Source organism: Sitophilus oryzae, unplaced genomic scaffold, assembly GCF_002938485.1.
Source record: "Sitophilus oryzae breed Bouriz unplaced genomic scaffold, Soryzae_2.0 scaffold_302_pilon_pilon, whole genome shotgun sequence".
Classification (NCBI taxonomy): Eukaryota; Metazoa; Arthropoda; class Insecta; order Coleoptera; family Curculionidae; genus Sitophilus; species Sitophilus oryzae.
This window is the reverse complement of record NW_022146866.1, coordinates 1,451,281-1,466,307: the sequence shown is the minus strand read 5'-3', so window position 1 is coordinate 1,466,307 and position 15,027 is coordinate 1,451,281. Positions and strand designations below refer to the sequence as shown.

Here is a 15,027-nt window from a genome sequence, read left to right as displayed (position 1 = left end):
ATACATACCTCACATTTCTATAGTGTAGTGACCGTGATCGTGACCATTCATGAATCCGCACACGTCCATCTCCATCATTAATATTTTTTTTTAATAAATTGTTCACTTTTATAAAAAGCCATCACGATAAAAATCAAATATCAAAATTATTTAACGTTGTGAACGGTTCACTTGTTCACTATACGTATCTCGAATATACCCTACTGGCAAACAAAACCTTAGGTCGGCGTTTACATGTATAGGAGTGAATCGCTAATCTACTAAGTCGGAGAGAGCCAAAATACGAAATATTTGTAATATAATCACTTTAATCTGACGCTAGATCCATGCGCTTGGGAAAATACTTCGCCTTCTGTCTTTATTCAGTACATCTTATTTTACGTTTCGTACACACGAAAATCGGCACCCAAGACCAGTAATGCCGACCCCAGTATTTGCGAATGGCAATTAGTGATACGTTAGACTGCCAGAATGCTGACGTCACGAATGTCAAATTGCTTTCCAAACAAGGTTTAGTTCTTTCATATTTCTATTGAGCTCTTCCAAATGACGTCACAGGTTAATATAAAATGTAAAAAACAGATGATTGCCGACCACCGCCGACTTTTGTGTCTGGTATTTTCAATACGCCTATGATGGTTGCGCATGTTGCAAAATCTGTGAATTTTTTATTATTTGATTTAATGGCCTGGCCTTTGGCTGGTCGCTGCGACCTGGTCGTCAGTGCGTTTGAGCTCTTATTCCAAAAAAATGGAAAATGTAGAGATTATCAACGTTTGAGATCGGGGAAGTTAGCAATTCATTGAAAGCAGGAATTATAAAATACGATCCTGCTTGGGCTGCTACAATCCTGCTTTAAAGTGTGTAAATACCGACTTATACAAATACATGAGCTTAAATAGCGAGTACACAAAAAATTTGTTACAATATTAATTGAAAAGTGTAATGTGAAAAAAACAAACGGCGAAGGCGATGGCTATGAAATAAAGATCGCTGTCATTTTATATGTAAGATTATATGGGGAATGTCATCAATCGTCATTTCCAAGCCAACTTGACGCCGTTTTTTCGATCATACGGTATTAATAAGTGCAATTTGTGAAAATTCTAAAAAAAATAAACAGGTAAATCTTTTGATATCTTGAGAAGGTTTAACGTGTATTATAATTTATTATGCAAGCTAATCAAACTTTTTAGATGAGTGCAACTACGGTAGCGAGCATAGTTTTATGCACCGCGCTGTTTTGCTAGTGGGGACACAACTGTGGCAATTTGGGCTGAAAAAAAAATGTTAAACCGTACATAATTAATATTTTAGAAGATGTTCATCAAAAATTTAAGCACTAGTTAATTAAATAAATTATAGCATTAATATGGATGAAGTTATATTTTAGCCAACTCATATTATAGCCTATTTATTTTTTTTATTTATGTAACGAGCACTTTGTTTACTCACCTGTCAGGGCAATTTTATTATCATTTAAAATTGTCACAACACAACGCGATGTCCAGTTCGGGTTCTTTTTCACTTAATTTTTGCCACCCGAAACAGCGTTACATCACACAAACTTCGTACCTGACAAGTTTCAATATTTAGTTTCAATAACTGCACTAGCAAATATGTGACAAAGTCACGATTTTAATATTATTTCGATGCGATCAACATAAACGATAACCGGACTGCGTGAAATACAAAGCCGAAAAATTTTGTTGAAATGCACCAAGCGTATGCCGATACAGATCAATGTTATATGGATGTTAGGGAGTCTCTATCTTTGTGTCTACTTATTTTCTGGAGATTTTGTGCAAATATCTTCGGAAACTGGATTTTTGGAAAAAATAATAGAGTTTTCTTGATTTTTATTGCTTTTGGTTGACATTACATTTCCTTATTATAATAACATCTTCTATTAGTACGAGAGCTAGCAACGTCGGAAAAACAAGTATCTTAAGACGTCTTGCTCTTTGATATATCTTTTACTATGCTCTCTAGAACAGCATGCGGCTCGTCTGGCTGCTGGTAAACGTTGCGTTCCCTACTGCGCATTGAAAGAAGATCCTATATTTTTATTAGTCCTTTAAATTCTAGTATTGAATATAAGCCGACCGAATATAACCGACCGAGTCTCCATAGCTCAGCACGTAGAGTTTCTGCCTATCAAGCGAGGAGTCAGAGATCGAATCCGAGTCAGTGCAATAACTTTTTATTTTATTTTCGTTTATATTCTGATAGTAAAGTATTAAATATTTGTTTTTTTTTGAAACACCAGAATTATTTAATACTTTACTATCAGAATATAAACAAAAATAAAATAAAAAAGTTTTTGCACTGATCCGGATGCGAAACTCTACGCACTGCGCTATGGAGACATGTTCGATTTATATTCAATACTAGAATTTATAGGACTAAATTAAAAAAAATATATACAACGGGTATCGGCAGCCAGACGGGCCGCATGATGTTCCAGAGAGCATAGTAACAGATATATCAAAGAGCCAGATGTCTTAAAATACTTTCTCGAAAACGTTGCTAGCTTTTAGACTATATAGATTATGTAGTTTTGGCTAAAACGTTATTTTCCTATAATTCGTGTACTTATTTTTTTAACTAGTATTTTTTTTCTATTAGGTTATATGCCATAAATGCCAGACTGTATGGAAGACCTAAACTGGATCCCGCGAAGCCCCACAGAAGCATAACCAAGCAGCTGCTAGAAAACATTTTCAACGATGAGGAGAATTAGAGAACTTACTAATTTCAGTGACTTTTATGTTGTTTCCTTATTTTGCTTGAAAAGTATCTATCTGGCTTTCCTTGGATTCAGTGTCCAGTATAAGATCTAAGCAGTAACCACATTAGAAATATGGAGATATTAGGACAAATAGTATCTATATCTGTTTGTAGTGAGACTAGAAAACATTAGATATTTTTCATCAGTATTTTCATGTAAATTTTTTAATTATTTTTTTTTTGTTAGTTATATCTGTATAATAGTTGTTAATCATGCATCAATTGTTGTATAAAATTTACTAAATTATATGAAAATCACGATATATAAACAAGCAAACCTGTAAAAATCAGTAAACCTAGATGCCATCTCATGACGTAATTCAATAGGGTAGAAAATAATCCAAACCAATCATAGATGTAGTTTTTTTTAATAAATAAAGTATTTGTTATGTTGTTAACAAGATTACAGAATATATTTTTTTATTTAGTACAATTTTATTATCGAATGCTGTTATTTAGTTTTAAACAATGCAAAATGGTTTTAGTTTTCGCTTTGTAATAAGTCCTTGATATTAGAAACAGGGAATTAAACAAAGTTAAATTTGAACCATTTTAGATCTGTTTTCGACCCGAGTTCTGATAATTCTAATGTTACACGAATTCCTCTCTCTCTGAAAATGAGACTTTTTTATTTCCCATAACAAATTAAGTCTATAGAAACTGCACAGATGTTCTTAATAATACGTAAATATACATATATACATATAAATACGTCGTATTTATAATAGTAAATGTAAATTGTTGTGAAAAAATATGTTAAAAATCAAAACGGAAAACTCTTACATAAAAAACATACCCACAACATTAAAAAAAATGACAGTAACTGTGACAGTTCTCTTTTTCGATATACACTTAATTACACTAAAATACACTTCACTCTGCTGCTTCACTTGTACAGGGTGGGTCAAATTCGACGCTTTTAAATGGAAACACCCTTTTCTATTGGAGATAGACGAAAACTAATATCGGTGTCTGGAGCTCAATTTTCATCAAAAACATGATGGTGAAAACCGCTCATCAATATCTGTTACCGTTTCGAAGTTACAAAAATGTGCATTTTTAACAAATCGCTGTAACTTTTTTACTATGGAAAATTTTGTATTTCTATGAAAACAATTCCAAAGCACCTTTTAACGTAGAATTTAATGGTTTAAGTAAAAAAATTTTAAAATTAATAATTTAAGAGTTATCAACAGAAAAATTGATTTTTTATTTGGGACACCCTCTATATTTTTAATTAACTGAAAAGAATTTAAAATTACCTTTCCAAAAATATAGCACACTTGACATTTTGTTATAATCCCCTTCGAAATACAGAATTTTTAGAAGTTCGCCACTTTTAACTAGTAGGCTTTGGACCCCTAATTGATGATATGCCCTTGAAACTCGAAAACATATTTTTCCAGCAAGACGATGCACGACCTCTGATCGCTGAAGTTATCAGCAAATTTTTGCAGCCAATTTCAAGAATAATTGAATAGCTAACCAAGATCCCATTGGCGGTCGAGGCAGCCTGACTTAGTGCCCATGGATCTAATCCTATGGATATATTTGCGGAACAATAAAGGTTCCTTATTCTTCCGTATAGTCGAGAAAATAATTAGAAATACTTAGCAGTTATGAGAGGGTATTTTTCACCCCCACTGAGATAATGAATCCCGCGAGAAATGTTCAAAAACTGCCCCGTCTGTCCATAACAGAAGACGGTTGATATGTCGAACACCTGTAGCAAAATCTCATGTCTTGGTTTGCTATTTATTTTTATTGTTATTAGATATATAGTTTAAATGTGTTAATGTTGGTTAAATATATTTTAAATTGTTATAAAATTCTGCATCTCTCATAGCAAAATATTATTTTCGTTTTAATTGATGCTCACAGCTAGAATTTTTTTGCATTACAGCCGATGCCGTTCAAAGCCTACTTATTTAAAGCGGGCGAATTTCTATATACTCTATATTTTGAAGAGGAATCGTGCAAAATATCAAGTGTGTTATATTTTTGGAAAGGTAATTTTAAATTCCTTTCAATAAATTAAAAATATACAGGGTATCCCATATAAAAAATCAAATTTTCTGTTGATTCTGAATTCTTAAATTATTAATTTTAAAAAAATTATTCTTAAACCATTAAATTCTACGTAAAAAGGTGCTTTGGTAAAATTTTCCATAGCGAAAAAGTTACAGCGATTTGTTAAAAATGCATATTTTTGAAAAATACCTTGTAACTCCGAAACGGTAACAGATATCGATATGCGGTATTCACCATCATGTTTTTGACAAAAATTGAGCTCCGGACACCGATATTACTTTTTGTCTATCTCCTATAGAAAAGAGTGTTTCCATTTAAAAGCGTCGAATTTGACCCACCCTGTACATGCTATTATAATAACTGACTATGACATGATTAAATGATGACTATGGCATAATTAATATTAGAGTTTTATTTTAATATGTAATCAATATGTATTTAAAAATATTAGATTAAATAGAGTAAATATTATCACTCAAAATTTGAATTAAAATTAGTGAATTTCTTAACAAAGGAGGTTATTAAGGTAGAAGGTGGCAACACTGTAAGTTTTAGATACACCGTAGAGTAATCTTAGATGGATAAATAACTGGCACTAAAAAGTCTCTTAAAATTTCTCGGAAAATGTCAAGAAAAAATTATAGCCATGTGTTTGGGGTCGAAATATACTACCAGTTAAAATATCTCTAATTATTTCTGACACCCTGTATAATCTACCGCTACTTTCAAACTATTATTTTTATCATAACTTAATTGTATATCATTTACCTCGTATACATTAATTTGTATAGTATTGGTCAAAACATACAGTTACAAACCAGCCAGAGATAACAACATGATCACAATACAATAAAACTGATTTGATGACTTCTGATTAGCATTAACACGCTGAAAGCATATCTATAATAGTCTAGGAGGTAGTGATTTTTTTTTGTACTTATATTATAAGTCTATTTATCTATGGTACTTATTTTCCCAGTGGGTGAATATATAATATATATAGTTTGTTCGGATTATATATGATAATGACGTATATGACAATTTTTGAGTTTGGCTTAAATTTTCGGATGGGTTTACTAAGTAATAGTTATTTTTTTATACAAGACGATAAAATGGTATTTTATCGTCGACCGAAAAGATTAATTCACGAGCGATGAAATTGCGAGGGAATTAATTTCGGCTGACGATAATGAAATTTTATCGTCGTGTATAAAACAATATTTTTTTAAAAAATTATTCAGAAATTATTATTTCAAGAAATTTATTACGAGTAGAAAAAATATTGTGCTGGGTTGGCGTTGGTTTCTATGTAATTTGGCAAATAAACAAAGCTGTCTCTTTAGTTGTCAGTTTTGAGTCAATATTTTTTAATTCTCTTTCGTGTAGATTGCTGATTGAATTGGAGCCAGAAGTGGCTCAAAACGAAATAAGTAAATTACCATCAGATATTCATGCTGAGGCGACAAACACCATATCCAAACTACTTCCATTTAAATCCCGAATAACTTATGAAACGGAATACAAAACTTTTCAAAAATGGAAGCAATTAAAAAACGTGCGAGAAAAAATAAAATTTGTAACCTATCCTCGCTGTTAAATTATCATTTAATCTACCCTTGTGGTTAAAGTACTATTTTATCTACTATTTTTGATAGATATAAGGAAATTTTAACAGTTACTATGGAAAAAAAATAAAAGGTCCACTTATTTTCCCAGTCATAAATATTTGAGATTTAATAAAGTGAATCACTCCGAGGTTTTGTTTAGGCTTTTTAGTATTTAAAACGTTTTTCCAAGGGTTGAAGTACTAGTCCAACGCCTTAACCCCCAACTTGGAGGACCGGGTAATTTTTAATCAAAGTTTTCTTCCTCTAGCCTTTGGTGATCCAACACCGAACTACAAGGCAGCAGCTTCGTTTAGGGTACAAACGAAGCTGCTGCCCTTACAGGGTGCTATCATCCGGGCCAGATGAACCCTGGTTTTTTTAACGAGGGTGTTACTCCTCCCCTTCACCCTTTTGCAACCTGGCTTGGGACAGGCTTTGGCAGACTTAATAATTTAAATACAGAAAAAACAAAATACCTTCCAATTGGAGCCAATACAGAAAATCTTATTTTGGACAATAATATGGAAATTAGGGCATGTGAAGATTACAGGTACCTGGGATCGATATTTACAGGAGATGGAACGGACGATAGAGAAATAAACAACAGAGTAATACAGGCACGAAGAGTTACCAGATGCATAAATGGCATTCTATGGAGCACTGAAATTACAAAAAACAGGAAATATAATATATACGAGACATTAGTTAAAAGCATATTACTCTATGGATGTGAAACATGGCGACTCACTGAAAGGAATAAAAGGAAATTAGAAACAACAGAAATGGACGCGATTAGAAGAGCAATGAGAATTTCACGGAGGGATAAGATCAGAAATGAAGACATTAGACAACAGATGGGAATAGAGAAAACAATAGTAAATGATATAGAACAAAAACAATTAATATGGTAACGCCACGTTCAGAGAATGCACAATGAAAGAATTCCAAAACAAGTCATTCATTGGACCACCTGGTAAACGAAAGAGAGGACGTCCCAAGAAAACATGGATGGAAGGAATAAGAAGGTCGATGAGCGGGAAAAATCTCACCGAAGATCAATGGGAAAAATCGCACAGGGTGGAAGTTAGGCATCTGACAACGTCGTAGGACGTCCTGACCTGAATTTATATATATATATATATATATATATATATATATATATATATATATATATATATATATATATATATATATATATATATATATATATATATATATATATATATATATATAAAGTTAATCATTTTATTAATGGAAATATCAATCTGGAACATCTAACAATTTGACAGATTTTTGAATTCCATAACCCTTATTTCATATTTTCCAGGATTTGAAAATTTGTCACATCACAAATAATACTTACAATTTCTTAAAAAAATACACGTTTGGCTGTCATTTACAACCACGAAAGACCCGCCAGACTAACAAGTCAGGTAGTTAAATAAGGAGAGAAAGCAGCACGTGTAGAGGTAGAGAATTATATTTCCTAGAGATTTTGTAGATAATTAAATTTTCTACAACATATTACTTTCTCGTGTATCCGATAGTTACAAAGTTATTGGCGAATGACGTTTATTGATGACGGACTGATATTTTGCCACCTTGTATTTTTCTCGGTCGTAAGTCTTGAGAATTTTTTTCGTGTGTCTTGACCGTTGGAGGATTGGTTGACGGATACAGTCTTCCAGGTTACGGATAGAGTCTTCCAGGTTCTTGAGTTTCGCTTTAAGTTGGTTTCCACTTGAGCAGAAGAACGGTTCTGGTCCAGTTTGTGGGAGTGTTCGCTCTTTTTCTTGCTAGATCGTTTGCCTTTTCATTGCCTTCTATCTCTTGGTGGTCTGGCATCTAGAGTAGGAGGACTTTATTTTGGCACTTTAACTTTAAACTTACTTAAGTTCTATATCTATTTTTACCTTTGACTCAAAGATAAATTATAAAAACTTGTACTTGTGATTTTTCCATCCATAATCTATCTATTTCCATAAGTATACTATTTCGATTGTTTTCTAAAACCCGTTATCAATAATTGAATATCTATCCTTCAGGTTAATAGAATTTACACCTCTCCGACTGTTCTGACACGGACAGTGCCACGAAAGTAATTGCACGTGGGATAGAGTTACCCCCCTTCCTCTTGCAGGTTTCGGGTTGAGCGGAATCGTTATGGTGAGGGGTGTAACGGGGACGAGGGATGAAAGTTAAACGAAGGTTCTGCCGCTGACCGCTGCGTTTAAGCTAACTGTACCAACGGTTGATTACTTTAGGCCACATATATACACGTTTTTAATTTGTTTCCAGGTACGTGTGTGAGTGTATGTTTATTCTATTACCTCCCCCCTTTACCCCTAAACTCTACTATAGTAGGTATCTGTGCGCTCGAAAGATAGATTCATTTAGAATAGGAAATATAAATTTTAAAATTTAATTGTGTCATAGTAATTTGATGAAGTAAATCTTATGTAATTGTTATTTTGTTAGTACACACAAGGAGTAGGTTAAAATATACAGGGTCCGGCAATAGTGCATCTGGCATCTGTTGCTGCTAGAATAATAAATTTTAGAATTTTATTTAAATGTAAACCTGACGCATGTATGAGGATGTATTTCAGGAAAATATTTTAACTATAGAGTGGCTCAAAAAAATTGAGTGGATAGGGATGATTTTTTTAAACGGAACACGTGTATAATTATTGCTTTTTTGGCTTTCTTTCAAATCATTTTACATACTTAAACCTAAGATATGAGTAAATATATTTAAATAGTTTTAGAGATATTAATAAATAAATAAAAATATATATTTTTCAGCCTTTCTTTAAAAAAATTATTAAAAATACAAGAACTGTCTTGAAATCAAAAATATATTAAATATTTATTTTAGATAATCTGTACTTACTGTGCAATAAATATGGTAATCGTATATCTAACAAGACGTTCAAAATTTTATGCCAAACTTTCTAAAATATAACATAATTTTTCTTCGTTTTTTTTTAAATTTAACACCCTGTATATTATTGTTTCATTTTCCATGGTAAATTTTTATCAAAGCCACCCAATCAAGCCAATGATTTTTCACTCGTATTTTACTGCTGAGAGAGCCATATGAAATAATACTGCGTGTATCTGCGAAACCATTAAAATTTTTGAAATACTTTAAATACAAAAAGTGTTTATTTTTTAAATCTCCATCTAATAAAAAAATAACATATAGGGTGTTCCACTTAAAAAAAAAGAAAAATTATTTTATATTTTAGAAAGTTTGGCGTAGAATTTTGAACATGCTGTATGATTTCAGATTTAAGTTAAGTATGAATCATACAAAGTAAATACCTAATATAGTTTTGATTTCAGGACGGTTCTTGTATTTGTAATATTTTTATTTAATGAAAGTTGAAAAATATAAATTCTTTAATAATTTATTAATATCTCTGAAATTATCGAAATATATTTATTCATATCTTACGATTATGTAAAGTAATCTGAAAGGAAGTCAAAAATGCAATAATATACAGGGTGTTCCATTAAAAAAAATCATCCCGATCCACTTACACTTTTTTGAGCCATCCTATAAAAGTTAAAATATTTTCCTGAAATACATCCTTGTACATACTTTAGGTTTACACTTAAACAAAATTCCCAAGTTTTTTTTTTATTCTAGGAGCTACAGATGCCCGACGCGACGCACTATTGCCGGACCCCATAGACTTAAAATAAAATAATTTTAAGTCTATGCCGGACCCTGTATATTTACAATATTCATTGTCTAAATCATAGTGAACTTGGAAATATTGAGTTTATTAAGCATCTCAAAGTTGACAGTTGACGTTTTTAAGCAATTTTGTGATTCAACTTTAAAAGTTGTTGTTACTCTTATTATTAGCGATGGGAACTATCGAATGAATTAGACTATCGAATGGTTAATGAATGAATGATTTCAACTATCGAATGGTTTTATTCGAATAAAATCATTCATTCATTTGTATACTAAAGCATATGTGACAACCTCGCCGTGCGACTAAATGGTTATCGTTGAGCCACGACTATCGAATGCTTTTGATAAATGAAATTAAAGTATTCGTTTGATTTTTGTATGCGTCAGTGCATTATTAGTTCTTCCAAATTTTTATAACTTCGCCGTATAAATACTGTGCTATTTTTGCGTTTATTAAAATAGTTAAAATACTAAAATAGTAGTTATTTTTAATTTTATTTATTGACGATTGTGTGCAGGTGGTCAAAATTTTTCCGAAAATTTGTGTGGTTTTCCGTAGTCAGATCTTTCAATTATTTAATTTTATATGGTATGTGGTCTATTTTTTAATGGGAAATTTTGAGAAGTAGCAATTTTTAAGAGAGATGAGATGAACTTACAATTAATTTTAAAAATACATATTTGTATTTTAGATGTTTTAATAATATGAATTAGTTGAACTTAATAATCATATTTAAGTAATGTGGTTAAGTAAATGGTTATCGAACTCAAACTATGGGGTGAGAAAATTAAAATGAAAGTTTTACACGTGCCAATTTAAAAAAAAAGTTAACGATATTTGTATTTTGTTTCTGCTTAATTCTCTTACATGTAGTTTTTTGCGAAGAAATATTTCATTTATTTTTTAAAGTAAATGCCAGTAAAAGTAAATATAATTTTTAAATAGTAATATAAAGCACCTAATATAAATAATTTTGATTTCTAATTTTTTATTTATATTTTCCTTCCATTACACTGCATGCTTAGAAAATTAATAAATGTTTATATTTTATGATTTTAAAATTTGTTGTTAATATAACAAATTAGTTCTGTAATTATTATTATTTAATAAACCAACGTTGCCACACACAAAAAATTTAGAGACTATATTATTTTTAAATAGGATCTAATATAAATAATTTTGACATCTAATTTGTTGTTTATATTTTTCTACTACTTACAAAAATATTTATATTAAATGATTTTAATTTTTGTTGTTAATAGGTATAACAAATTATTACTGTTATTATTATTTATTAAACTAGTCTTTGCTTAAAAACATTAAAAATCATTTTCCTACATCCAAAATAACAAGTATTATTGCAGTGTAACAACAGAATATTAATAAAAAAAAATGCAGAATATATAGACATACTAACCCTAACTAACTAAAGCCAAACAATAATATTCTTTGCTAATATCAACTAATACCAAAATATGGCAACAGCGCCCTTCATAATGTATTTTCTGTGTAAATACTAGCACCTCAATAAAAAAAATAATGTGTCCTTATCTATATCTGACTCCGGAAAAAATCAAAGATGCCGGCTTCTTTCATAGCATTGCCACCGACCGCTCTCGGAAAGAAACCTACGTCGCCGGGCGACAACTAAAATTCAGTTAATATTTTATTATAATCGATCCTGACGAATAAATGAATTTCATAAATGAATGAATTTTATAAATGAATGGTTTTTGCTGCCGAATTACTAGAATACAATATTTCAAAGCAGATGACGGATCTATTCGATAATTTTTATTCGAATAGTTTTCAACGAATGTTTTCTTACTAACTGTCGAATTATTCGAATGAATTGCAACTATCGAATGTTTCGATAGTATTCATTCGATAGTTCCCACTACTACTTATTATATTACAATTTATGTTCATGTCCCATTTATAGGACATTGGGTGAAAACAACTTCAGTAAGCACGTGGATGTTTTTCGACTCCTAAAAACTATTATTGCTTTAGCTTTGTAAAAACTTCCCCTAGGAGATGCAAGACTTTGTCGTTGGTGGGGAAGCTCCTGTTCAGGTGCTGGGGGGAACCTCCCCTAGCACTTGGCTTGGTCTAAGAAGCATCTCACTCATCGTCTTGTCCCTGACTGTAGTGTCGTGGCCAGGGAATTCACCAAGACATATAACGATACCGGGCGGGGCTACGGACAGCCTCAACCTTGGGGCATCGGGGGCACCCCATTGTATTTTACCCCTTACTTCTACATGCGGGCCTCTGTAGAAGTGGACCGACTGTCCCTAGCGACTCATAGGAACACTATGAGATCTGATAATAATAGTAATATAAACATCACCGGTGAAGCTGTGGGGAAACCCCCTAGCGACACTGGGAACAGTAACAATGAAAGTTCCAAGGGGCCAAACCCAAAGAGAACTACAGGAGAGGTGGCTGACACTTGCGTGAGACCATCCTCCGCAAGTGGCATACAAGCTACCACCTCCTCCAAGGGTCGGGAGCCTACCTCCTACCTCTAAACCCAACAGGCGACACAAGCTACCGTTTCGTCTACCCGGCCTGGGTCGTAGCTCCTCGACTGTGAAGGACACGGGTCTCCGTAGGAAGTCCTGGGACTGTATGATGAGTTATAACTCAAGAAAGGGGGACACAATAGATCTCTAACGTCGCAGAGATTAACCCCCCTCTCACTTATTCTAAATTCTAGCTTTGTAAAAGTACTTACTAAACTATCTAAACAACAAAGGAGATAACGGAAATTTTAGAGTATCCTGAATTTTGAGACGTTTGTGGATGTTGACGATATTGACATTGCAATAATTCTTGCAAACTCTGATGAGTTAACCGAAAGTGAAAATTTTGAAGAAAATATTCTAGAAGCTAAGTGGAAGATGTTAAAGGTACCCTAGACTTATTTGTGCCTATACTCGTACATGACAAAACTGAACTTAGCAGCGATGACGAACCACTGGCTATAAAAAAAACGCAAATTGTGTAAAGTCACGAACTATCTTCCGCGAAGTGACGACACATCAGTAAACTGTTCCAGTCTGCCAGAATTGAACAATAAATTTGAATGATCAATTTTTGAAACAGTTCCAAGAACACCGGAGTGGACACGAGATCAAATGAAATATGTATAGTGATTTGCCACTAACTACAGTAGTATAGAGCCACTGGGACAAGCAAGACTCTGCTCTCGCAAAGAAAAAAAAAAACAAATTTATATTTCCATTCCAAAAGCAAGACAAGAATATAATTCACACATGGGTGGAGTTGAGCTGCTGGATAAGCCAGGCGTAGTCAACACTTGGAGACTCAAATATACATATCCCCAGTAAAATTAATCTCTTCTGGATGTACGCAGAAAAATAGTGTTGTTCTATCTTTCTAAAACAACTTCTTCTACTCTAAAGAGACCGGGACCAAAAAAATTCCAAACTTCTAGGTGGACGAGTGAGTTTGGACGTCCGATTTGATTGAAAAGGACACTTCTCTGTACCAATAAAGACTCAACAAAGATGTACTTTAATAAAACAAAAAGACTTTGTTGTGAATGTGATGTTTCCTTCCATTTCATAAAAAATAATTAGCGTAAAATATATAATGTTCAATTCTGAATACATTTTTTGAAAGTTCAAATTTAGCCAACGTCCCAAAAATGGGACGTATACTCTGTTTTTTTTTTCTCAGGTAAGATTTCGACAGACGATGACAGAAGAAAAGCAGATGACGTCCCATACCAATCTATTTATTTTACTAAAAAAAGTTTCTAATAATTTTTAAGTTAACTATGGATGGGGATATAAATCCGTCATGCGTCGTCTCTTGTTGTTTTTAACCAGTTTTATTGGTATATTTCAAAAATGACAGATCGTATTTTAATTTTATTGGTTTGACGGACGATGAACGAGAAACGGACGCCGATGCGTATGAACTCGCCTTTAGATTTTTGACGCTTGTCAAAGTCTTTCTAAATTAGAGGTTATAATTTTGTGTCAACTTTTGTCAGTTTTGTCAAATACCCTGCGTTTTGGAAGATGATGCATTTTGATTCGTGTTATTACGTGTGTTTTGTGTGTTTTGAAGTCAAGTGGAGGAAAATCGAGTGAAAATTAACTGTTTATGGTTAATACTCGCTGCCCAGGCAAAAAGTCTTATACACCAATAAAGTTACCATAATTAAAGTTCGTATACCATATCATAGTAGATAAGTACATCTCGAATATGATAGAAGGACCATACTAAACACATACTAAAGACTGGAGTAGCTGTAAAATATCGACATCACACGATACGTAAATAATGGATTTTAGTACTGCACAAGAAAAATAATGCCAAAGATACTGGTTTAAAAAATTAAGATTAAAGTTAATTAATCAACCTTTAAGGTACCTAAAAAATTTGGTAAGTGTTATTAGTAATAAAATAGTTTGTTTTATTTATGTTCTTTTATTTATTCCTGCGGAATATTACAAATTTGTATTTGTACATAAGTTATATTGATAAATATAATCATAAATGCGGGAAGTTTCATAAAGCTTGAAAGTAAGAAATCGTTATTTTTTATATTTTTTTGGTATGTGGTGTCTTGTTCTTTATTTTGTATTAACACATACCGTTTTTTATTAAATTAAATAACTCGATTACATTTTTTCAGTTTTATACAGTTTTTTTCACAATATTTTGTATCAAAATTTGACTGACAAGTAATCACTTTTGTCAGTCAAATTTTAAATATAATCTGCTATGAGTTCCAGTTGTACCAACTTATTTCTTTGTAAAATAAAATAAACTACTTTGAAATTAAAATGACAGACACATCTATCACTGTCAAGGATCTTCTCGTTGGACAGACTATACTTTTTTTCTGT

The 15,027-nt window shown here is 32.1% G+C and overlaps 1 protein-coding gene across 2 annotated transcripts in view; it reads left to right on the top strand.

Annotated features, from left to right (window-relative positions):
- The window catches only part of LOC115884603, a 94,979-nt gene extending 91,778 nt beyond the window's left edge, over positions 1 to 3,201 (top strand). For both annotated transcript variants that reach the window (XM_030903236.1, XM_030903235.1), the window contains exon 4: positions 2,629 to 3,201. In XM_030903236.1, coding sequence (XP_030759096.1) covers positions 2,629 to 2,743 — 115 coding nt within the window. In that variant the 3' untranslated portion in view covers positions 2,744 to 3,201. The remainder of the gene's footprint in view (positions 1 to 2,628) is intronic.
- Positions 3,202 to 15,027: the final 11,826 nt, after the last annotated feature.